Source organism: Theropithecus gelada, chromosome 9, assembly GCF_003255815.1.
Source record: "Theropithecus gelada isolate Dixy chromosome 9, Tgel_1.0, whole genome shotgun sequence".
In the NCBI taxonomy this organism is placed as follows: Eukaryota; Metazoa; Chordata; class Mammalia; order Primates; family Cercopithecidae; genus Theropithecus; species Theropithecus gelada.
Genome location: NC_037677.1, coordinates 25,070,827 through 25,097,665, shown reverse-complemented (window position 1 = coordinate 25,097,665; position 26,839 = coordinate 25,070,827). Strand labels below are relative to the sequence as shown.

General features: G+C 41.9%; 1 protein-coding gene across 2 annotated transcripts in view; it reads right to left on the bottom strand.

Moving 5' to 3' along the window:
* ARHGAP21 (Rho GTPase activating protein 21) overlaps window positions 1–26,789 on the bottom strand; it is a 133,359-nt gene extending 106,570 nt beyond the window's left edge. The window contains exons 1-2 of one of the 2 annotated variants that reach the window (XM_025396861.1): window positions 26,658–26,789; window positions 24,904–25,347 (exon numbers count right to left, since the gene is read on the bottom strand). In XM_025396861.1, coding sequence (XP_025252646.1) covers window positions 24,904–24,966 — 63 coding nt within the window. In that variant the 5' untranslated portion in view covers window positions 24,967–25,347; window positions 26,658–26,789. Of the gene's footprint in view, window positions 1–24,903; window positions 25,348–25,562; window positions 25,832–26,657 lie in introns of those variants that run through there. The other variant, XM_025396862.1, reaches the window with a different exon arrangement.
* Window positions 26,790–26,839: the final 50 nt, after the last annotated feature.

The following is a 26,839-nucleotide window of genomic DNA, read 5'->3' as shown; positions in this document are numbered from 1 at the left end:
AAAGAAAAGAGACACCTTTTGGTCCAGTATGTTCCCTCTCCCATTTTCCTATCCCATCTTTTCTTCTCCAGGTTCCCCTTGTTCCCTTTCACTTCACATTTTCTCCACTACTCCCTAAATGAGCCATCAATTTAAAGGATGCTTCTTTCTTATATTTTGTACAGAGCTTTATAATTTCTAATTTAAAACCTGATGAGCTGGCCGGGCACAGTGGCTCATACCTCTAATCCCAGAACTTTTGGGAGGCCGAAGTGGGTGGATCATTGAGGTCAGGAGTTCGAGACCAGCCTGGCCAACACGGTGAAACCCCGTCTCTACTGAAAAAAATACAAAAAATTAGCTGTGCATGGTGGTGTGCAGCTGTAATCCCAGCTACTAGGGAGGCTAAGGCAGGAGAATCGCTTGAACCTGAGAGGCAGAGGTTGCAGTGAGCCCAGATCGCACCACTGCACTCCAGCTTGGGTGACAAGAGCAAAACTCCGTCTCAAAAAACAACAAAACAAAACAACCCAATGAGCTGAACGCTATCTTCAACTAAGAGGCGGTAGTGTCATAGTCATATGTACCACATTTGGGGGGGAAATTCTAAGTCATTTTGTTGATAAAGCTAGTAAATTCAGCAGCTCCCACATTTGCTTATTATCTATGACCACCCTTAGAAAAATTAAGTGCTACATTCTTTAATGGACCTATTGTACAGTTTGTATTAAATGAAGGATTGTCCCATTCATCCTCTAAATTGAAAGACTATGAACAGGACCCTACACAAAAAACTTTCCCCATCAATCATGAATTAAACGTGGTACAACACGGGAGTCAAAATTGCATTTCTTAAATATACAGTACTATGTAAAAACTTATCCTGCTTTTCTAAGAATCACTTTTTGTTAGAACTGGAATTAAGAAGCCCAGGAAATCATCTAATCAGTTTATAACATAGGAAAACTAAAATCCAGAGCATTAACACACTTGCTCAGTCACACAACAAAGCAGCAGCAAAGTGACTAGTGAGTTCATGCCTCTACTCTCAAGCAAACTGTTTCCCCCAAAGCTGGGGAGAAGGTAGTATTTTTAAGCGCTTTTCTCTTTGCAATCAAGTCCAACTATCATCAAGAAGCCAAGACAGATGGGTCTGCCATCTATTCATCCACACACCATTTAGACTGTTCCTTTAAATTCTTCCTTTTCCTTCAGAGATTTCCATTTTCTCTTTCTTATTCATTTAAATCTGATTTCACCCATCAACCAGAGCTCCCAGGCAGAATACCCTACTAAGGTATTTTGGCCAAGTACCTACTAGGGTCCTCTAAGTTATAGATCTAGAAGCACCTGGCTTGCTACTGACCATCATGTGAACCAGAATTAAAGCAAATTGCTTACAGTCCAAACATAACCACTTTCCAACTAAAAGCAATTATGCATATTGTTAAATGACAGTAATGACGCCACTTTTTAGAATTTTAACATTGAATTTTGCTCACATAGGCTCAATGTTTATAATTATATTGCTTATATAACACGTACACCAACTCACAATATATTTGTACACATATATCAGCAATGCTAAAGGTTTCAGTAACAGAGCAGAGGAAGAACATCAACTAATCAACACTACAAAAGGCGCCTAAGGCTCACAGTCACTAGTAGTTACTGCAACACCTGATTTGCCCTTCCAAAGTGTTTTCCTACCTTAGCTTTGCTCTGTTGTAGAGCAGAGCTTTAGCTCTTCAGTACTGTGTATCTATCATTCCAGACATTCCTTTCATCTTTTCTTCCCCTTTCTGGTTCCTGTTATCTCTTTTTCAGTCTACTTCTCGCCACTACTCCCTAAATTGGTCAGCAACTGGGAACGGGACGGAGATAAATAATTTATGCATATATTTGCATATTATATCCATGTAATTTTATTATTTACTCTAGATGTCTGATACAGTTTTAGAATTACTTTTTTTTTTTTTTTTGAGATGGAGTCTCACTCTTGTCCCCCAGGCTGGCGTGCAATGGCGCGACCTCGACTCATTGCAACCTCCGCCTCCCGGATTCAAGCGATTCTCCTGCCTCAGCCTCCCGAGTAGCTGGGATTGCAGGTGCCTGCCACCATGCCCAGCTAATTTTTGTATTTTTAGTAGAGATGGGGTTTCACCATGTTGGCCAGGCTGGTCTCGAAATCCTGACCTCAGGTGATCCGCTCACCTTGGCCTCCCAAAGTGCTGGGATTACAGGCATGAGCCACCACGCCCGGCCTAGAATTACTAGTTTTAAAAGCTGATGACTAGAACACTACATTATATTCTTCGGTAAAGAGAAGGCATCACGCACCCAGACTTTGGAGTCTCACTCCCTGGGCTTGCGTCCTGCTTTGCAGCTTCTTAGCTATGTGGCCCTGACAAGAGACTTAAGCCCTTATCAGTTTCTTCGTCTGTAAAACGGTAATGTGATATTCACAGCATCTCTGTAGAGTTGGTTAAATAGTCTGACACATAGTTAAGTACTCACTAAATATTACCTATTCTTCATCACTCACAAAATATTGAACTGAAGTTCCTGTGGCATTTTTCACCATTTTAGAGGTTTGCTGTGAGGGGCAGAGAGAGGTGTTTTTTTCCTCCCCTGTTTAAGGCCAACAGCTGTGATAGCTACAATTCTGAAGATTAGGTCAATGGTTCTCCAGTACTGCTGGTGAAATACAGAAGCGGTCTGGCTGGATTTCTCCTAACAATGGTTAATAGGCCTCTGTCCTTTAATCCCCGTCCCCTTGCTCTCACCTTTAAGCTCCACCTGTGGAAAACCAGCCACCTGGGCATTCTGGCAATGCCAGCTGTGTCCTCGCACATATTAGTTCCTCTGCTCATCCTGTAGACACCCTGCCCGCCAGCAAGGTTTCCCTGTGCCACTTGCAGCTGATGTCTCCTACACAAGGTGATGAGTGCGGAAGTGCGCCGCGAGCATGTGCAGAGAGACCACTCACACAGCACACCCACAATGCTAGAGAGGCTGGCCTCGAGGTCAAGCCAGGAAAAAAGCCAATTTAAAGTATTACACCTAGGCAAGGCAAAACCCTCGGAGTTCTCAGCCTGAAGTCCAATTTTCAGGCTCCCTAATTGATTAAAATAATAAGAATTAAACATGGTTTCAATTTTTCCATTTATGTTAACAATGAAATATAAAACATGAAAAATTGAGATTTTTCTTTATGATTAGGTATTCTGGATTAATTTAGGATCTTATCCAGTGGTTGCAAAAAAGAGGCACCATTTAGCCACTTAGAAATTTTCTACATAATTATTTAAATAATATGGCAAGTGGTAACACCGTAACACTTTGCATTTGTCCTAATTTTTAAAAGGCTGATACAATGTAAAGTAATATTTAAAGAAAAACAAATTAAGTACCTCTCAAAAATAACCTTTAACTGTCTTTTGGCCATTGAAGGCAGAGCTTTAATGTGTGGAAGAATCACCTGACCATCTTGTTAAAATGCAAATTCTGATTCCCTAGAGTCTAGAGTGAGCCCTGAACGTCTGCATTTCTTACAAGCTTCCAGGAGTGTAGATACTGCTGGTCCGTTCATAGACCACACTTAAAGTAGCAAGAATTTAAGGTACCTTAAATGTCAAAAGGCCTATTTCCAATTTCCTAGCTTATCAGCGTAAAGCCTCCTTCTACTGGTGTTAGAAGCAGCTGCTGATTTTAACAGCTCTGAGGAACAGAGACCTAGGATACCATTTCTTAACAAAAAAGGAGGAGTAGGGGAGGGAGAGAAGAGGAAGGAGTTTCAGGGAGAAAGCAATTAAAAAAAAATGCTCTATGCAGCCTCTCTTTCCCTCTTCCATTTGGTTTCCCCAGGGAGAGAGGAAACTTCACTATGCGTGGGGCCTCTTTGATGTGGCTATCTCCTTGTTGTTTCCAGTCCAAAGGATCCAATCCAGGATTCCTCCGGCTCTTCTTTACTGAAATGGACTTATACAAGAGTGAGATTTCCATTAAATAATAAAAATTTCCAATCATTTTACAACCTTCTTTCAAATAAAAAAAAAAAGTGCCTTCTTTAATGGCATGATTGTTTTTCCCTTTGTAACATCTAAATTGGCACAGAACATTTCTCTGAGAAGGGAACATGCGAACAGAACCCTAAAGAAAGCAAAGCAGCCGCCTATGCAGAGATCTGAAATGAAAGCATTTCAGGCAGTGGGAACGGTGAGTGCAAAGGCCCTGACATGAACACCAAAGGAGGCCCGTGTGGTTAGAGAAGAATGACTAGGGTTTGAAAAGTAAGTGGAAACAGGGCACTGGAGATAATGAAAGGAGGGAACAAAACTTCTGAAGGCCCTTGGCTTTTATGCTAATATGGGCAGTCTCTGGTGGGCTCTGGTAGAATACCATGTTCATGTTCATGTTTAAAATGATCATACTCGATGCTGAGCTGAAAAGAGACCACAGGCTGTATACAAATATCTACAGAAATGATAATGCCAGGATCTCCCATGCTTGATGCTCCCCAGTATTCCTTCTGAGTTCCCTATGTATGTGGCTGTGTAAAAACAGCTGTCACTGGACTTGAAGGAAACCAAGAACTGGGATTATGGGATATGCCATATATATAAAACCTTAATGCACAACTTCTTCTATTATCTGGCTCCAGTATCACCAAACATTCAACCCCTATTTCTAAACACTGATTAGAACATTTGAAATTTATCACACACCTTGGTGGGGGGAAGAAAATACCTCCGGTTCTTTTTTTTCTTTTTTTTTTTTTGAGACTGAGTCTCGCTCTGTGGCCCAGGCTGGGTGCAGTGGTGCGATCTCAGCTCACTGCAAGCTCCGCCTCCCGGGCTCACGCCATTCTCCTGCCTTAGCCTCCTGAGTAGTTGGGACTACAGGTGCCCCCCACCACACTCAGCTAATTTTTTTTTGTATTTTTAGTAGAGACGGGGTTTCACCGTGTTAGCCAGGATGGTCTCGATCTCCTGACCTAGTGATCCGCCCACCTCGGCCTCCCAAAGCACTGTGATTACAAGCATGAGCCACCACGCCCAGCCAATACCTCCATTCTTAATGGTGGTGTGGGAATAACCAGTATTGTAATCTATAACTTTTTTTAGTTCACTCGTCTGTCAAGAAGCCCAAGAACAATCACCTCTCTAAGAGCTTTAGAATATAAAAATGGTTTTTTTGTTGTGGTTGTTTTTTTTTCTGAGACAAGGTCTTGCTCTGTTGCCCAGGCTGGAGCGCAGTGACACAATCTCGGTTCACTGCAACCTCCACTTCCCCAGCTCAAGCAATCGCCCCACCTCAGTCTCCCAAATATCTGGGACTACAGGTGTGTGCTACTATGCTCAGCTAATTTTTTTGTAAAGATGAGGTCTCACTAAAGATAGTATCACTGTGACCCAGTAATTTCAGTTCTAAGAGTATCCTATGAAAATAATCCTGAACAGGGAACAGTTTAGAACACAAAGATATTCACCATACATTATAACAGCAAAACACTAGAAGCAATTTAAATGTTCAACAGATAAATGGCTTCAATACATATACATACACATAATATATAGTGTATAGTACAGTGTATAATATATATTACAGTATATTATACACTGTACTATGTACTATATATTATATAGGCACTGAATTATATACACTGTACTATACACTATATATTATATAGGCATTGAAAATAATGTCCTAAAATGGAAAAATGTACATAATATGATTCCAGCTTGTAAAACACACACACACCAACTAGATGCACTGGGTGAAAAAAACAGCAGTATCAACATATTAACAGGAGTTGAATTTGAAAGATTTAATTACATAAACCAATTTTAATTTATATATTTTCCAGTTTTTACAAGTAACCATGCATTTTATTTGTAATTTTTAAAAGTAATGGCTCTTTTTACTACCATCTCTTTAGTTTTAATATAAATCTCGTATAACATCACCTATAACAACCTAGAATACATTAATAATAATTGTAAGCATGTATTAAGCACTCAACATGCCAGCACTATGTTAAATGCTATATCCAGGTTACCTCATTTTAATCTTCACAACAATCCCTGATGGAGGTACTGTTAGAGGGGAGAAGGCAAGTAACACTCAAGCCATACCACTGCCACAGAGCCAGGAACAACTCCAGGCCTTGAATTCAGTTCTTGGGCACTAAACTCTGCACTTTCAACTATAACACTATACTGCCTCCATACAACAGTGGTTGTATGGATTTAATAAGTAATGTTACCTTGCAGAATTCTCAGTATGCCACCTGAGAAACATGATGGCCACTCTCCCACTTCCCATGATATCATTTATTTTCTCTGTCTCCTTCAGTTGTTCTTCTTCCTTCCCATCCTGCCTTTTCTGTGACTTGTTTCCTCTCACCCATACTTCTTCCCGACCTATACCGTAAGCTTCCCAAGGCTATCCAGCAGCATCCTTGATAACTGCTTAGCTTCAACGGTGAAACTCAAAGAAACCAAGTGCTGCCCTAAGTATTCCTACAAACAAGAAGTTATACACTAAAAGCCTAGCACCACATCTGGCCAGCAGATGTATTTTGCTTAGATCTTACTATTTTGAAAACCTTGAATTAGTCATCAACATTTAAAAATCAGGACAAGTTGGCCAGGCACGGTGGCTCACGCCTGTAATCTCAGTACTTTGGGAGGCCGAGGCGGGTGGATCACGAGGTCAGGACATTGAGACCATCCTGGCTAACACGGTGAAACCCCGACTCTACTAAAAACACAAAAATAAAATTAGCCGGGTGTGGTGGCGGGCGCCTGTAGTCCCAGTTACTCGGGAGGCTGAGGCGGGAGAATGGCAAGAACCCGGGAGGCAGAGCTTGCAGTGAGCCAAGATCGTGCCAGTGCACCCTAGCCTGGGCGACAGAGCAAGACTCCGTCTCAAAAAAAAAAAAAAAATTAGGACAAGTTCACATGAAAATTCAAATGTTCAGCTTCTCTTGAAATCTAAATGATCTGACAACAGTGGGTACAACATGACAACAATCTCCTAAAGCCAAATCTCTAGTAATCCAGTCTCCACCCACCTCTATTGTCTAATTCCTGACTGTCATCCACTCACTTTCTTTACTCTTCAAGTGCCTGGCTCCCAAAGCACTGATTGTGTGACCTCCACCAAATACTTTAAGTGGTGGCATAGAAGCCACATGAGATGTTGTCATGTGCCATTTTTACTTTATGCTAAGTTCTACGTTTTTTTCTTTTTTTTTTTTTTTTTGAGACAGGGTCTCACTCTGTGGCCCATTCTCATCTCACTGCAACCTCCACATCCCAGGCTGAGGCGATCCTCCCACCTCAGCCTCCTGAGTAGCTGGGACTATAGGTGCGCACCACCATGCCTAACTTATTCTTCTATTTTTTTTTTTTTCTTTTTTGAGACAGTCTCGCTCCATTGCCAGGCCAGAGTGCAGTGGCACAATGTCGGCTCACTGCAACCTCTGCCTCCCGGATTCAAGCGATTTTCGTGCCTCAGCCTCCCAAATAGCTGGGATTATTAGGCATGCGCCACCACACCTGGATAATTTTTTTTGTATTTTTAGTAGAGACAGGGTTTTGCCATGTTGCCCAGGCTGGTATCGAACTCCTGAGATCGGGCAACCCTCCCACCTTGGCCTCCCAAAGTGCTAAGACCACAAATGTGAGCCACCGCTCCTGGTGGTATTTTTTCTATTTTTGGTAGAGATAGGGTTTCTCCATGTTGGCCAGGCTGGTCTCGAACTCCTGGGCTCAAGTGATCCTCCCAAGGTGCTGCTATTACAGGTATGAGCCATTGTGCCCGGCCTACAAATTCTTCTTCTCAGAGACTTTGGCAACTAAATGGCCAACGATCAGACCTAAACCACAAGGATGGTAGCAACAACAATCCTAGCAAAAAACCCCAGGCCAAGGCACATCCAAAAGCACTTGGTATCACTGGCTTACTGGATCAATGCATCCCTAGATTCTATTGCAACTCAAATAAAATTCCTTTGGGATTACCCAGAATGAAGAAGTCTTAAAAAGGTCTCAGACCTCAAACTAGAAAGTTTTCTGATGATGAGACTAATGAGTTTAGTAATAGCTGTAAACGAGTCACTAAACACTAAAACATGTTAAGTTTCAGCTTTGTCAGGCTCCTGATATTATGAATTTTACATGTTAAGATAATTGCAGCCTCTATCTTCTTTTATCCTCTTAGCAGCCATCCAAAATCCATATTTTTTACAGTAATGTAAATCCATTAGGGACAGAACTAGAAAGTGCATTGAGGGATCAATCTTACACTGAAATAAACAGAGACTAAATGACCTTCTCCACCTCTGATTTCTCTGATACATTAGTCTATTATGCCCAGCCTAAACTATGAAAATATTTCTTCACCATTCCAGAATAGAGAAAACAGGACATAAAGTATTGGAGACCCCGAAGTCCCACTGGGAACTAATTCCATATCATAAACGAAGAAGCTCACGTCACAGCTATGGAAGAACTGAGAAATGGTTGGGGCTGGGGCAAGCATGGTCAGTGTGCTTTATTTATTATTCATTGCTTTCAATAACATTTTCAACTGTTTTCCTTTCAAATTTCAAGCAATATTAAATAAGTTGTATTTAGTAAGGAAGACAAATACCCACAAAGTGATGAATAACCTACTAGGTAAATAATTCATAGTTTTAAAAGATTCACTGATAAATGGAATAAAAGCTATCATCCAGGTTACTTTCTATTCTGTGAAAGAAGCCATTATGCTGAATATGTACAATATTATCTATGATTAACAACAACAGTCTGATAATAACAGTGTTGATCAAGGGATAAAAGGAAAAACAAGAGCTTTTGCTCAAAAGCAGACGATAGCTATCGTAGTAGATTTTCTCTATTGCAAAATAGCCATTTTCTAAACAGACTAGTAATCGAAAAAGTTTTAAAAAGTACTTCCATTTAATCCCACTGTGAAAGAACTCAAGAACCATATTTCACTAAAACTGAAAAACTAGCTAAAAAGCAACTCATTCCAAAATCTTTCCTACTTTCTAATAAATACAATGTCAGATGCCTTCAAAAATATGTAACATTTACTTATGTTACAATTATATTGCTTTAATTTTTTTGCCAGTTTTAAGTAATTCATTCTAACTTCCCCTCCTCCACCACTTAAATCTCTGCAAATAGTCTCATCTATGCTACTTACGAATTAACTTAATTCTTTTAAATTCAGATCATTAGATTTGTCACATTAAAGAAGTATTTTGACAAAAAATATATTCTAAAAGATTACTTTCCTACTCTTACAGGAAGACAGTGTTTTCATATCCTGATTTACTTTTGCTTTATACATCATAGCAGTTTTGAATTAAAAAGCAAATATATACATACACACTTATGAAACAAACCTGACCACTCCATGCACAATACAGATTGCACAACAAACTCCAATTGTGGTTGATCATGCAGTCTAAAATCCTGAACTGGGCCATGACTGCCTATAGCGCAGTCTGCATCTCTTCTCTGACTCAGCTTCTGTCAGCACAGCAGCGGGTTACGAGAGCTCTGCAGTGATGTGGTCCACAAATAAGATCTTCCCCTCCCTTTCCTGTCTAAGCAGCAATAGCTAACTGCCAGAACGACATCATCTTCCCAAATGCAATTCCCACCAGTACATTTAAATTATTAGATCATGAAGGAAAGTTTTCATAAAATTCTTATTATTTAACATTATTTGATTTTTAAAAGGTTATTGCTTTTCCTCCTTTTCTGGGCATGTTTAGTCATTCAATGAAAACACAACTTGGGGAGGTAATATATAAATCAATCAACTATGCTGGCTCCGGTCCACAGCAAACAAATTCCAACACAAGGCTGTGCCATCATTAATGACGCTCACAATGACTTGATCCCAAGGGTACCAAAGGGTACTCCATCCTTTCTTAACCTCTCAGTAGCGCCACACAGAGCTAACAACTCCTTCAATGACTCTCATCATGGGTACTACAATTCCACTCTCTTTGTTCTCTTACAACTTCTTTAACTATTACTTCTTTGCAAAAGGCAATGTAGCAATGTGAGAAAAGCCTAGATCTTAATAAGACAGATGTATGATCAAGGAGGCTAAAGACTTATCCTTTAAGCTTCAAATCATTCATTTGTAAAATGGAGACAGTAACACATACATGAGGTTTAACCTGAAATAACATCTGTAACATGCTTAAAACAGTGTCCAACAGATATCTAATAAATGATTAACAGTTTCAAGATTATCACCCCTTTCTGTCTAAATCAGAATTCTATCCTTGACCTCCCTCTAATTTCTTACACTTCCATAGGTTTGTTACCTCAACCTGTGATTTTAACTATGAATTACTTCTAAAGCCCTCCTCAACACCACCCTTTCTCCCAAGCTCCAAATCTGCATGACTAAACACTTGCTAAGCACACACACCTACATACTACATGTCCAAAACTGAATTCATCACCTTCCCTCCAAACTTGCACTACCTCCTCTATTCCCTAATCTGCATAGTGACTGTACAACTCATCCCCCTAGTCACCCAAACAGAAACCAGAGTCATCTGAGACTCCTTCCTTACCTCTCATATCCAGCTACCAAATCCTGTCACTTCTCCTAAAACATATACTAAACTGTGCTTTTTCCATTCCACCGGCACTGCCTAAATTCAGACTCCCATCAACTTTCTCCTGGATTATCACAGGGCATCTAGTTGGTCTCCCAAACATCCTGTCACTCCTCTCTGGAATCTCGTCTGTGGAAGACTAACAAAAGCATCTTTTAAACCAAAAGCTAATCATATGACTACCCTGTAAATTCCTTCTGTTGCTCCTTTCTGCCTGTATACAGCAGTGGTTCCCAAAGTATGTTACTACTTGTTTTATAGGATGCAGAATATAAACTACAGTTAAGTAAAAAAAGTCTTCAATAGCAAAAGAAGTTTGAGAGAAGCTAGGTTAAACAATGCTGCTGCTGGAAGCTTGCCAAAGACTAAATATAAAGCTCAAATTCAAAGTCCTCAAAATCTGAAAACTGAGGCTACTGAAAAGCTTGTTTCTAACTAGTTCGTCTTGGTGGCTGGTTTGTCTGCCTCTGTCCGTCCCTTAACTGGTGGTATTCCCTCAGGTTCTGGACTTTGACCCCCTTCTCTCCCTCAATGACCTCATCAACTCCCAAAACTATAATTACCATAGATGCTGGCTTAATTGAACTCTGCCTAACTGACTTGCTAGACCAACCAAAATTCTTCATTTCCTGGCTAATTCTTCAATACTGGCTGATCCCATGGCAAGCTCAACTCTATTATAATTATTTGTATAAATTTATGGGGTATCATATGCAATTTTGTTATTTGCATAGATAGATTGTGTAGTGGTCAGGTCAGCTTTTAGTATATTTATCACCCAAACACCACACACTGTACGCATTAACTAATTTCTCGTCATTCACCTGCTCCCACCCTGTCACCCTTCTGAGTCTCCACTGTCTATCCTTCCACTCTCTACATCCATGTATACACATGTTTAGCACCCACTTATGAGTGAGAACATGCAATATTCAACTTTCTGTGCTTAGTTTGTTTCACTTAAGATAATGTCCTCCAGTTACATCCATATTGCTGCAAAAGACATGATTTCATTCTTTTTTATGGCCGAATAGTATTCCATGAATAACCTTCCATTCCAAATATACCACACATTGTCTTTGTCTATTCCTCCATTGATGGACACTTAGGTTGATTCCATATATTTGCTACTGTGAACAGTGCTGCAACAAACATACAACAGCAGGTAACTTTTTGATAAATAGATTTCTTTTCCTTTGAGTAGATTCTTAGGTCAAATGGTAGTTCTATTTTTACTTCTTTAAGAAATCTCCACACAGTTTTCCATAGAGGTTGTAACAAAGAAAAGAAAGAAGACCCAAATAAACAAAATCAGATATGAAAAAGGAGACATTACAACTGATACCACAGAAATACAAACGATCATCAAAAACTATTATAAATAGCAATTATGCTCACAAACTAGAAAACCTAGAGGAAATGGATAAATTCCTAGAAACATACAGCCACTCAAGGTTGAACCAAGAAGAAACAGAAAACCTGAACACATCAATAACAAGTAGCAAGGCTCAATCAGTAATTTTAAAAAATCTCCCAACAAAGAAAGCTCAGGACCAGATGGATTCACAGCCAAATTATATCAAACATACAAAGAACTAAAAAGAACTAGTTCTCCTGAAACTGTTGTAAGAAATCAAGGAATAAGGAATTCTCCCTAACTCCTTCTATGAGGCCAGTATTGCCCTGATACCAAAACTGGAAAAGGGCCCAGGCACAGTGTTTCATGCCAGTAATCCCCACACTTTGGGAGGCTGAGACGACAGGATTGCTTGAGCTCAGGAGTTCAAGACCAGCTCAGGCAAAACAGACCTCATCTCTCCAAAAAAAAATTAAAAATTAGCCAGGTGTGATGGTGCATGCATGTAGTCCCAGCTACTCAGGAGACTGGGAAGAAAGATTGCTTGAGGCCAGCAGGTCGAGGCTACAGTAAGCCATGTTCATGTCACTGCACTGCAGTCTGGGCGACAGAGCAAAACCTTATCTCTAAAAAAAAAAAAAAAAAACAAAAAAAACCCAAAAACCAATCCAGACAAGGACACAACAAAAACAATAACAACAACAAAACCCGACGGACCAATATCCCTGACGCACAGACACAAAAATCCTCAACAAAATACCTGCAAACTGAATCCAACAGTACTGCAAGCTCAACCCTTATGTCTGGGAAGATAATCTAGACACTCAATTCTGCTCCCAACAAGTGACATTCAAGCTTAACATAAGTCAGTTGTATTTTTGCACAAATCTCTATGTCTGTTTTTTTCTTGTTTTTTGTTTTTTTTTTTTTGAGATGGAGTCTCGCTGTGTCACCCAGGCTGGAGTGCACTGGCTCACTGCAACCTCCGCCTCCCGGGTTTATGCCATTCTCCTGCCTCAGCCTCCCGAGTAGCTCGGACTACAGGCGCCCGCCACCTCGCCCAGCTAGTTTTTTGTAATTTTTTTTTTTTTAGTAGAGACGGGGTTTCACCGGGGTGGCCAGGATGGTCTCGACCTCCTGACCTCGTGATCCACCCGTCTCGGCCTCCCAAAGTGCTGGGATTACAGGCTTGAGCCACCACGCCCGGCCTCTATGTCTGTTTTATTTGTGTTATGGTAATAATGTAATGTAGATGGTATGGAAACTGATGAAATATGGGTAAAAACAAGAGTTGCTCTTTCTATGAAAATTAACTTGAGGTACACTGAAAGGATATGCTACAGCTAGGGAAAATATCCAGTATCTTCAGATATAGATATTCTAGATATACCACATGTAGAATTTCTAAATAGAGAGTATCTGGTGAGACACTAGATATTCTCCCTAGTATTCTAGAGATAACAGATATTCTACCTAGCTGCAGCATATTCAGAAACTAAAGCTGTTCCCTCTGCCACAACATTCTTCTCTTCTACCTAGTTAACTCCTTCCCGAGTTAGCTTAGACACAATCTTCCCAGGAAGATTTTCCCTGATCTCTACAATAGGTGAGGTCGGCCTGCTATGTGTTTTCATAGCTCCTTACTCTTCTCCTAAAATCCTATTCATTGTAACTCCACTGTAAGTACTTGTTCAATTGTCTGCACTTCCCATTGCCCATGTATATCCATGAAGGTAGGAGCCAGACTATGTCTGTATTTTTATGCTGCTGCACCCTCAGTGTCTGGCACTTAGAAGGTGCTCAATGTTTGTTGAATTTATTAATAAATGTGGAAGGACACTTCTAAATATAACAGGAAAGTCTGGCACTAGATCAAATTTGAATCATTTTTGATTAACTTTTATCTTAGGAACAAAAGGGTCATTATCACCAGTTGTAGGCAAAACACAAGTTGCTTCCTTCCTCAGTCTCACTAAGAAAGTAGTTGGTGCAGTAACTCCCGCCTTTAATCCCAGCACTTTGGGAGGCTGAGGCAGGTGTATCATCCAAGGTCAGGAGTTCAAGAACAGCATGGCCAACATGGCGAAACGCCATCTCTACTAAAAATACAAAAACTGGCTGGGCATGGTGGCAGGTGCCTATAGTCCCAGCTACTTGGGAGGCTGAGGCAGGTCCATCATTTAAACCCGAGAGGCAGAGGTTGCCATGAGCTGAGATTGCACCACTGCACTCCAGCCTGGGCGACAGAGTGAGACTCCATCTCAACAAAAAAAAAAAAAAAAAAAAAAAGGAAGGAAGAAGGGAAAAAGAGAAAGAAAGAGAGACAGAGAGAGAGATAGAAAGAGAGAGAGAAAGAGAGAAAGAGAAAGAAAGAAAAGAAAAGAAAAGAAAGAGGAAAGAGAGAGAGAGAGAGAGAAAGAAAGTAGTTGGAGCACTTTGGCTTCTAGCAAAATCGCTGCATATCTAACAACTGATACTATTCCATCCTCTAAGATGCTGAAAAATTCTGGGAGAAGGAAAAGAAGGGTTTCAGGCATCTGATTTTCAAGAGTTCCCAGGGGAACCACTAAACAAAAGTTCATACCAAAAAAGAAAAAAAAGAAAAAAAATAAAAACTCAGAGACTAAAGGCCCAACTATAATAAGCTTTTATAAATCATTACTAAACATAGTCTACTTTTCCTGTCTTCAGTCCCCATGTCAGAACATCTTCATCTGTAAAATCCTTTAGAAAATTCCACCAGTTTCCCATGAAGGATAATATTCATGGAACTATCTTTTCCTTATTTAAGAATCAACAAGGAAATCTCCCTGAATTCCCTTCTCCCCTCAAACAAAGATAGTGCAGCCAGACAGCAAGCCAACAGCAACAACAAAAACATATGGGCAATATTTACGACAAAACTAGGTGTCAAGGCATCCCTATGAACCCCAAAACAGACACGAGAAGAGGCAAATCACTAACAACACTTTTAAGTCGTACACAGCATAAGCATCTGGAAAGAAAGGGGCAAAGAGAGACATCTGAGCATGTGACCAAACAGAAGAAACCCCAGTGTAGGGTTGTGAACAGTAACCCCCCTGAAAGGATATGTCCACCTAGCACCTGTGGGCATGACCTTATTTTGAAAAAGGGTCTTTGCAGATGTAATTAAGTTAAGAACTTTTTTTTTTTTTGAGACAGAGTTTCACTCAGTCACCCAGGCTGGAGTGCAGTGGCTCCATCTGGGCTCACTGCAACCTCTGCCACTTGGATTCATGCGATTCTCATGCCATATTGGCCAAAGTGGTCTCAAACTCCTGACCTCAAGTGATCTGCCTGCCTCGGTTTCCCAAAGTACTGGGATTACAGGTGCGAGTCACTGCACCTGGCCAAGTTAAGGATCTTTAGAATTACCTAAATCCAATGACATATGACCTTACAAAAGAAAGGCAGACGGAGACTTGGGCATGCAATAGAGAAGGCCATGTACGGACAGGCAGAGACTGGACCTATGTTGCCACAAAATAGATATGATCTATGCAGTGGTCCTTCAATATTCGTGGGAGATTGGTTCCAAGACCTCCTGCAGATACCAAAATCCATGCATGCTCAAGTTCCTAATATCAAATGAAGCAATATTTGCATACAACCTAACACGCCTCCTGCAGTAAATCATCTCTAAATTACTTACAGTACCTAATACAATGTGAATACCACATAAATGGTTGTTATTCTGTGGTTTAGGGAATGATGACAAGAACAAAAAGTCTGTACTTGTTCAGTACAGACACAATTTTTTTCCCAAATATTTTTGATCCACAGTTAGCTGAATCCACGGATGTGCAACCCCATGGATACAGAGGGCTGACTGTTTATACAATCTATGGACAGAGAAGGGCATCTATATGATTAAATGAAAACAAAAGTAAAAACAATTTCCTAAAAGGATAAGAATAACAATCTGATGTGAATGGGGCGCCCAGAGCCTCTCCTTTCCCTCACATCCACTAGCACATAATGTTTCCAGAAGCCAATATCCAGAACCCAGAGAAGAAAGTAGGTCTCACTGATCTGGCTTACACAAATTCTTTTAAATATACAATCTGTATTTACTACGAAAATACTGGGTATTACAGACGTATTACCTCAAGGTAAAAAAAAAAAAAAAAAAAAAAAAAATTGGTGCTGATGAATCCCCAAGATCACACTAGCTATGCCACATCCAGAAGAATGTCTAAATATAATCATAAATGCAGCTTTGTATCTACTGATATTTAAGGACACTCTCTACATTGTGAGTAATGAGAAAATCAGGACATATACTTAAGAATCTAAGTCTTCTCAATATATTAATTAGTGTAATGAACAAAAAATAGAACTCAAGAGAGTATCTTCCTTAGGTTGTACGAAGGGCAAAGAAGTTGTGGGATTATAAACAGTGCTGCATACATAGCACTACTCCTGACTATGCCAGAGCCCTCTTCAGAACAGAGATAAGCAACAGGGAGAAAGGCAATAAGTAACCAATTCTGAATCAAAAACACACCCAATATCAAATAGAAAACTCAACAGCAGCTAGTCACCAGGGAAAAGTAAATAAAGTCTTTAACTTCCCTGTTGCTTTATTTTTTTTACGATAATAAACAGTTTCTTCTGATCTGTCTACTTTCCCCAAAACAGATGAATAGTCAGAAATATCAAATTTGGGTTATCGATCTATTCTTTTATTCACAAATCTACACAGTGGAAATTCTTGCATATTAAATAGATAACTAGAAGTAAGAGGACTTATAAAACATTTCCATCACATCAAGTTTCTTTTTTTCTTTTCTAGAGATGGGGGCCTCCCTATTTTGTCCAGGCTGGTCTCGAACTCCTGGGCTCAAGCAATCCTCCTGCCTCAACCTCCCAAAGTGCTGGGATGACAGGCTTGAGCCACCATGCCCAGCCCGCATCAAGTTTCTTAAACCTATAGTATAGTATATCCATTTGTCTTTTGGATTATTTGAGAAGCACAAAATGTCATCATCCAGATTATATTGTGAAATAAACTATTTGTACAATACCCAATTTTATAAGAATATGGCAACTTAAACCATAAAACTATTTCAGTGAAAGCAATCCAAAATTGAGTTTTTTGCATTTAGATATCTTTCTACTTCAAACCAGGGAAGATATGGAAGGCTTATAATATTTTAACACATTTAATTACTTATCGTCAATTAAAATTAGATAAAATAGTAGGACATCTTTAAGTCCAATAACCTTTCGTTTTAGTAATCTAATCACATCAACCAGACAGAAAAACAAGTGCCTACCATATGGTCGTTCTGTAACAGAAAATAGCTGCATTGAATAACAGCATCTGTGCATCTTATCAACACTAGCATTGCCCATACTTAAATCAGCATATTGTTAACTATAATAAGATGACAGGACCCTTCCCAAAGCAAAGAACAAAAGAAACTGAATATTACTTTTGTGCTAGATTACTTGACCTGGTAGTAACTAAAGAAATGAAGAACATCAAGGCACAATGAACTTCATAAAATGCTTAACCTGGAAGAAATGAATGGGAAGGAACACTAACAATTTATGGAGAAATTATTTAGATCTGGGTACTCACTTTGCTGATGGCTCTTATCTAGTGATAGGCCCCACTCAATACATTCAAATCCAGGCTTCTGCCGAAATGCCACTTAATGATCCCTGCTGCTGCTACTGCCATCATTCTCAATTCTAACAGGTTTTAGCTTTAACCCAACCTTGCAGCATAAAACTTTTGGCATGGAACAGTATTCTGACACTTACATTCAGGTATGTGAAGAAACACACAATTACAATTAAATAATAGAGTTATACGGTACTATAATTAGCCTGGAATGAAGATCCTATGCCTCCAATGAAGAAACATGCTTTTTAGAAATTGTTTTTTGGCCAGGTGTGGTGGCTCACGCCTGTAATCCTAGCACTTTGGGAGGCTGAGGTGGGCAGATCACAAGGTCAGGAGATCGAGACCATCCTAACACGGTGAAACCCTGTCTCTACTAAAAATACAAAAAATTAGCCAGGCATGGTGGCGGGCACCTGTAGCCCCACCTACTCGGGAGGCTGAGGGAGGAGAATGCCGTGAGCCCCCAAGGTGGAGCTTGCAGTGAGCTGAGATCACGCCACTGCACTCCAGCCTGGGCGACACAGAGTGAGAGTCTGTCTCAAAAAACAAAACAAAAGAAAAAAATTGTTTTTAAGTATTGTTTTCAGCAGTGTGTATGCTTTTTAAGTATTGTTTTAAGCGGTGTAGTTTGCTACAAACCAAATTTTCACAAGACTGATTACATATTACCTATTTTAAAAGTCTATACATAGTGTTCTTTTATTGTCGTTTTGGTAATAAAAAAGAGAAAACATAAAAATAAAATAATCCTGATATTCTCATCATTCAGAATAAACTGTTAATCTTTCGTCACAATGTTTGTGATCTTTTTTTTAACTGGTTATGAAATATTTGTGATATGAAAAAATAAAAATATGTAATAAGGAACATTCACATACTAGCCATTCGTTTTAAGAAATAAAACATCATCCATACAGACAGATCATCTTTTTACAGTTTCTTTTATCGACCAGATTGCCCTTTCACTTGTCTGTTAATTATCATGATCTCATCTCTTAGTGGAAATTGTTTCATACATTTGTACTACACTCTGTTACTTGGTTACCAGCTTCCCAGAGGTAAAAAAGGTGCAAAGAAAAAAGGCACCAAAAATTTTGACAGCAGTTCTAACGGAAATAGAATGGAATTCAAGGTAGGCACAAGGTCTAACGGAGAACATACTTCATACTGTACATATTTTGTATAAACTAAAATAAGTGTTCAGCCAGGCATAGTGGCTCACACCTGTAATTCCAGCACTCTGGGAGGCTAAGGTGGGCGGATCACTTTGAGATCAGGAGTTCAAGACTAGCCTGGGTAACATGGCGAAACCCCATCTCTACTAAACATACAAAAATTAACCAGGCGTGCTGGCACACGGCTGTAATCCCAGCTACTCAGGAGGCTGAGGCAAGAGAATCACTTGAGCCTGGGAGGCAGCGGTTGCTGTAAGCGGAGATTGTGCCATTGCACTCCAGCCTGGGTGACAATGCAAGGCTCTGCCTCAAAAATAAATAAAATAAGAATTCACATACTACACGTCCAAATGCAAACTCAGTAACATTTTGGAGTTTTTCGAAGTCTTTATTCATTCAAAAAAAAATTTATTGAGAACCTATTATGTGCTAGGCACTCTTCTAGGCACAAGAAATACAATGCGAACAAAACAGACAAACTGCACTCTTAATGCCTGCATTCTAGATATATTACCTGTCTCAAATACACAAGCAAAATCAAATGCATAAGCATGCTGGGTGGAGACTAAGTGATACAGAGACAAAGCAAAGAAGGAAGGCAGAGCATGGCACAGGGAGCAGGGGAGGGGCATTCAATAAAGGGAGTGGTTGGCAAAGCTTCACTCAGAAGGTGACCTCTAAGCAAGAGCCCGAAGGAGCCAAGGAACCAAGCCGTGCAGAGACCGAGTGAAGAGTGTTCTAAGAGGAGAGTTCAGTGAGTGGGAAGGCTCTGGGGACTCCCATGTTTGTGTACATGCAGAAAAGCAAGAGACCAGAATGGCTAACACAGAGTGAGGAGGGAAGAGGCACAGGAGGTACGCTCAGGGAGGGGGAGGATCAATTATACAGGGCTTTGCAGGTCACTGCAAGAACTCTGGCCTTCAATCTTCAGAGAAATGAGAAACCATTTGAGGAATCTGAGCAAAGGAATGACACAATTTGATTTATAAATTGTCTGTCCTGATTGCTGTGTGGAGAACAGACTTCAGGCTGGCAAGGACTGAAGTGGAGAAATAAGTCAACCGGATCCACATGTCATGTATGAGAAAAAAGAGAGACATCAAAGATCACTCCAAGATTCCTGGCCTAGAAGGGTGGGATTGCTATTGCTTGAGATGAGGAAGACTGGAAGGAGCAGACTTGGGAAGGTGAGCTAGGGGAATGGAGGTAGAGTCAGGATTGTGGTTTTAGATACGCCTATTTACTATCCAAATGGAGATTCTACGCAGTCAGGTCAGTTGGATATAGGAATCTGAATCTGAGAGACAGAGCAGCAGGTCAGCAATAGAGATACACACACGTACACATAAAGAAATATAAGTGAGTGTGTGTATGTCAATTATCTGCATATACTTGATATTTAAAACCATGAAACAGTATTGGGAGAAGAAAAGAGGATTAACTGAGGCTTGAGGTGTAGGAAGGTTTAGCAGACCAGGATGTTGAGGAAACTTCAAAGAGACAGAAGGAGGTGACAACGAGGAAGGAAGATAATTAAGAGAGTATAATGTCCCGGAATCTACATGAACACTGAATAAAATGTAGAGCCTTTCCTGCATATTCATTTATTCATTCAAAAAATATCACCTGACACTTACTGTGTGTCAGTCACTGTGGAAACACACATGGTCCCTGCTCTTATGGGGACTGCAATCCAAGGGGGATATAGATAAATAAACTTGTAACTGGTATTCCTGAAAATGAGGATGTTTTGAGAGAATACACCAGGGGCAGCTAAAACAGTCCTGCGGGTCAGGGAAGGCTTTCCTGAGGAAGCAGTATTGAAGACAAGACAGTAAAACTCAGCCATGGAGCAGAGGGAGGAGGAGCAGGGGAGAGTAAAGGGAAGGGTGGAAGAAAGGACCTGACTGGAGTTCAATCTAGGAAGAACAAAAAGAAGTAACAGGTGAGACAGAAGGGCAGACCAAATTACCGAAGTCCTTTCAGACTTCCCAGAAGTCTGAATTTTATTTCAAAGGAAATGGGAAGACAGAAAATTGTCTTATAGGAGGTAATGTAATGATCAGCTGGAGTACAATGGCGTGATTTTGGCTCACTGCAACCTCTGCTTCCTGGGTTCAAGGATTCTCATACCTCAGTCTCCAAACAGCTGGGACTACAGGTGTGCACCACCACGCCCAGCTAATTTTTGTATTTTTAGTAGGGACGGGGTTTCACCATGTTGCTCAGGCTGGTGTAGAACTCCTGACCTCAGGTGATGTGCCCATCAGGAGGATCATTCTGATTATGGTAGGGGCAGAGCTGTGGAAGGGGACAAGGCTAAGTTATTGGGATACTCCATAGGGAGTCTGTTTCTGTGGTTCATCAGGGAGATGCAGCTGACCTGAACTCGGGTGGGGGTAGCGGGTATTGGGAATGTGGACTCCACAGGACTTTGCATATGAGGAATGACGAGACAGAAGAGTGAGGATGCTGACCTAGTTTTTGACTTGGACCAATAATAAAGAGATGGTAGTGCTACTCAGCGAAAGAAGGCGCACAGGAAGAGGAAGGGTCAGTGGTAGCGGTGAAATGTGATGAGTTTGCAATGCCTGGGGAATATCCCCCAAAAGTGTTCATTCGGTAAATAGGCAACTGGCTGAAAAGGTCTAGAGGTCAACCATAAAGCCTGAGATACAGGTGTAGCTATGGAGTCACCAGCACACAGGAGAGTGTAAAATAAAACCCAGGGAGTGAGAAAGAGAATAAAGGAATGGAATGGCCTTGGCTCTGGATGAAACCAACAATGAGGCAAGAGGAGGAAGAAAAACCCTACAAAAGAGGCAGACAGGGAAACAGAAAGGAGGAGGGGAAAAGGAGAGTGACTGAGAAGGAATCAGGGAGTCTGGGATGAAAGCAAAAGCAACTGTCCAGCATTCCAGAAGGAAGAGTCAACGCATGGATTCATACAAACTCGTACCCAGAACAATGTCTTATTGTATTGTTTACAATATTTCAAAATCAACCAACAAGTGTATTTCATCAGCCATAATACATTTCAATCGTAGAATAATCTTAGCCTAGGTCAAGAAGCAAAACAAAAATAAGTTCATTTGCATTAGTAAAAAGTTTAATAATAAAGTGTCAAAAATTCTATTACTGGACAAGAGTATGGACTACAGATAAAAAGTGAAATAAATGTTAGAAATGGAAAAAAAATTATGTGGTTTGGAAAGCTGAGGGAAAGTTTTCTCTTCTTTGGCTTAAAAAAAAAAGTTGAACCTTGAAAGATGAAGCTGTATGGATATGAAAAGGGGTAATAATATCACAGAAGAATCTATATAAAGTGATTTTGTGAGCAAAGTTACTCAAGGTTTGGTGTCAGAAGACTTGACAGACTACACACACACACCAAAAAATCACTTAAGAGGTTCAGAGTGAGTGATTTCAAGTTTTAAAAATACACCTTGAGATGTATAAAGTAAATAAATTCATGTGAGTACCATCTGGACCATCCTTACTGTATAATGCCAAGACATATTCTACTGAACTGTCCTAATTTTTTATTTGAAGAGGGCTGTTGATTTGTTTTGAGCCTTCCAACATATCCTGGGGGTGGGGAGGCCTAAATGTATTCATATATCAACACAATAAAATTGTAATGCTTAAGATGAACGAGTATTTTGCTGTTTTTCAACAAAGTGCAAGACCTTATTCAGAGAAGGTGGAGTTGGCTAATTAAAGCATGAAAGAGAGACTCCTATTAATTCATTACATTGATTTCTTCTGTCCTACAAAGTTAGGTTTTCTTGGCTGACTGACAGCATTACTATTGAGACATACATACTCATCTCTTTGTTAATTAAAAACACAATAATAAATGTAGTACCCAAACACATTATGGATTTTTAACATTTTTTAAAGAATGATAGTACCACTGTGGAATGTAGTGCTTCTAATAAAATTGAGGACAAAAATTAAGAGCAGTGTTCAAAACCCTAAATATTAGCCCGAAGTATTTCATTGGCAACTCCCTATTACTAAAAAATATTCACAAGATTTAATGTGTATCAGAAGCATCAATCACAGATAAAAACACAACACAACTAAATACAGGTAATAATCACACAAGTTCTCTTCACTCCCAACCCTGAGGTTTTAAAATGTTTTCTGACAGCATATATCCCTTTATTTCCACTTCCACATAGAATCTAGGCAAAATACCTCTTCTTTAGAAAGTCAAATAATATTGTAGTTTAATACCAAACCTAAATACTGTATATATATTTCACATGAGCGAAACACAGGTGATATTGTTTTCTTCATTCCCAAACTAGAAACAAGATAGCCATGCCACCAGCAGTAAGGTCCAAATGAAAACGAATTTCACAGCCGTTAAAAAATACATAACTGTCATTGTTAATAAAAGCCAAGTGTGCAACAAACTGGAAATACTGCTTGCTAGCCAAGGACAAGATGTGTCTAAATTCTTGGTTTCAGGACATCTCTTAAATGACCAAAAAATAATAATCATCAAATACCATCAGTTCTCGCAAATATAATGCTAATTAAAGTATTCACAAGACAATGACAAATAAGGCTTCAGGACCACATATCATTATGTAACTGCAATACACATTAAGCAATCACCAGGTTGCAGGTAGGCCTTCCAAAAGGAGTTATTATGGTTTACCGTGATCAGAGGATTGTGGTGTTCTATTTAATCATGCTTTTGCCTGCAAGCAGGTGTTTACAGATGTCAAAAAGTAAAACACTGATTCTAAATGTAAACCTATAGTTCTAATAAATGGTACAGTAATAGCACGCTGTACCTCACAGCGTTTTCTGCATAAACCTTCTAATCCGACATGAAGTAAGCTGCATGAAGCAAGTTTCTCTGCATGCTTTATGAGCCAAAATTTAACTTCTGATTCATTTTTATTAAAATGCCAAAACTCACACACTGACAGCCAGACCTTGTTTCAAGGACTATGAAGTTAAAATTTAACATCCGGTGCAAAAGAACGTGAGACGGTGAATGAGGGTTCACTTGGGTATGTTATTGTCTAAAGTAACCCTCAACGCTTCAATGAAAACATAGGCATCTCAAAACTAAAATTTAAAGGATAACAATATTCAGTCTATTTAATGAACAAATTACAGAAACCGCCAATAATAAACATAGTGTATTCATAATGGAAGTAAATTCCGAATACTTCAATCTCCAAACGCGAGGAGGAAAAAAAAAAAAAAAAGGTGAGACGCAACAGGGTATACGGGTGTCATAAATCAATGTATTTTCTATGATTTCTGTCCTGCCTACTCAAAAATTTTTAGGAAGTCTGGAGTAAAATCTCTGGGCCTTGGGAAAATGCTAGATGCTACCCTAACCAGCAACACAACCCACCTGACACCCCAGAGCAGCTCACAGAACTCCAGAGGTGTGAAAGGGAGGGTATAAATAAGAGAACAGTAAAGGCACGAGATTTTTTTCCGGGAGTTGGAATTACGACTCTGTAAGGTCGTTTTCCAGAGCTGTGCTTGAATTGTTCACGGAAAAACACGTCTTTTTCTACCTAAAGCAGAGATCTGCAGCAACAGCAGCCAGGCGCCCACCGTCAGTGCCAAAGAAAGACTAAGTTCCAGGTGCAACAAGCATACTAGCTGCCGTCTCTGCACCCGGGAGGGCAAATCCTGGACACAGACACACAAAACGCTCAAAACCACCCCCAACCAGCTCAATTCCAAATATCTTGGAAGAGGACTGAAGGAAAACGGATACTCAGGTGCCCATTCTCAGGCTTGCAGTACCCACAGCCACAGAGATGGGACAATTCCTGGCTCTGAGGAGTGACCAAGATGAGGACATTCCAAAATGCGGGACGTGTTCTTGCAAAAGAAACACGGGAGTCCCTGGAAACAGACGTGGGCCAGGCTTCACCTCGCTACTGGTTAACCTGGGGCGCTCCCACCAACCAGCTCAAAGCCCCGGGAAGCCCCTAGTGAGGCCCGGTGGCCGGTCACCCCCAACTTGTAGGACACTCAAGACACAGGCCACCGCCCTGCTGGCCAGGAACGCTGGCTCCGCGCTTACCTCGCAAGCCTTGAGCTTGTCACCATCTCCCTCAGGCAGACCAGTCCGACGCGTGGCCATCATTTCATTTCAAATGACAACGAAGGGACAAATCCTTTGGAATCCACATTGGAGGTGGGGGGGGGGAATGCCACCACACACCCGAAGGGGAAGAATTCCGCAAGCAAGCTCCGAGGGGGCAGGGCTGGTGAAACAGACAACGTGCCAGGGAATGAAGGTTTTCAGGAAGCGCCTTCAAATGCCTTGCTGATTTCTCGCGACTTCAACTGACTTCGCCTTCTTCTTCCATTTCTGGAGACTTAAAAACAAAGGCGACAGGTCTTCTTGGAAGCCAGTGTCGAGGCCAATTGCAGAAAGCGGTCCCCTTCTTCCCAGTGCCACTCCTGAGTCCTGGAAAAATCCGAACGGGTCGTGAAGGCTCGAGTGTCAGCTCCCAGAGAGATCCTAGGAAAAGGAGAAGTTAAAGGGCGTGAACTTTCTCCAGGCGCCTATCACTGTCTTGCCCACATGTCCACACCAAGTTCGCGTTTCCTCCCTAACAAAACAAAACAAAAAATTTTTAACGTAAACAAACAAAAAGCCTATAAATTCGAGGGGGTGTTTAAAAAAAGAAAAATCTCAAAACTGCCCAGCGGTTGCGTCAAACACATCAAACACACCTGGCTGTTATGCAGCCTTCAAGAAAATCGTTCCCCATTCAAGTGCATTTTAATTCATGTCTTTCCGGGGCAGAGCAGAGGGCTGTGCATGTTCTTTTCTGCATCACCCAGACAGGGACACTTCGGGGAAGTTTTTTCCCCCACGAGGTTGAAATGGGATCACACTTTTCAAGCCCCCTCCTCGTTCCCCTCCGCCCCCCAAAAACTCAAGCACAAAGCCAGCCTGGCTGGGGCCGGCGTGGGCTCGGCGGCGTCTCCGGGTGACTCGGACGCCGCCCCTCCGCCCCTCCGCCCCGGCCGGCGTCCCCGAGGAGGCGGCTGTTTTCCTTGGCCCGCGGCGGGGCTGGGTGGGGACGGCCGGGGACTGCCGGGGAGGCGTGCGCGGCCGCGGGTGGGACGCGGGCGCCGCTCCCGCTCCGGGGCATGATTCCGAAGCCACACTCGAGCAACTCTGAAGTCGCGGCTTTTCCCCCAACTACAACTCGACACGGCTTTCCTTCCCCTGTGGCCACCTAGGGGGGTAAAAACTAGGAAAAAGCAAACCACCACCCACCTCCCCCACGATTCCCCCGCCCCTTCCTGAGGCGGGTCGGAGACCTCCAGCTCCCAAGGAGAGCGGCCCCAATATGGGCTTTCTCAAAGGTGCTAGGAGCCCCTGGGCGAGACAAAACCGGGGGCCTTACCCTTCCCGCCCGCTCGGGCCAGGCGGCCAAAGCGCGGCGGCGAGCTGGAGCGGGGACGCGGGCCGGGCGCCGGGCCCGGCCGGGACGCGCTAGGCCGCAGGCTCGGTTAATATTCATGAGCGGCCCCAGGCGCCCCTCCTCCAAGGCCGGCTGGCCGGCCGGACCCCGGCGCCCGCCGCCGGCCTTTGTGCCCTTCCCTCCGCCCCGCCGCCCGCCCTCGCTCTGCACACGCGGGCGCGGCCCCTCCGCCCCCGCCGGGCGCCCGCCGCGGGCTCCCTCCCGCCCCAAGCCAGCGCCAGGCCGGGTGGCCTGAGGTGGCGGGAAGGGAGAGAGCCTGCGGCGAGCCGGGCTCACCCCGGCCCGCGAGCGCGGCGCCCTCCCGGCTGAGACGGAAAAGAAACCAGACACGCACCAGAGGAAGCGGGACGAGTGGATCCGCACCGGGCTGGCCGGCTCCGGGACAGCGCGCCCCGCCCGGCGTGAGCCGGACCCCGCAGCAGGACGATCCCGCGCTGCCGGCCGCCGCCGCCGCCGCGCTCCGAGGCCGCCGCCGCCGCCGCACTCCGAGGCCGCCGCCCCCGGCCGGCCGCTCCC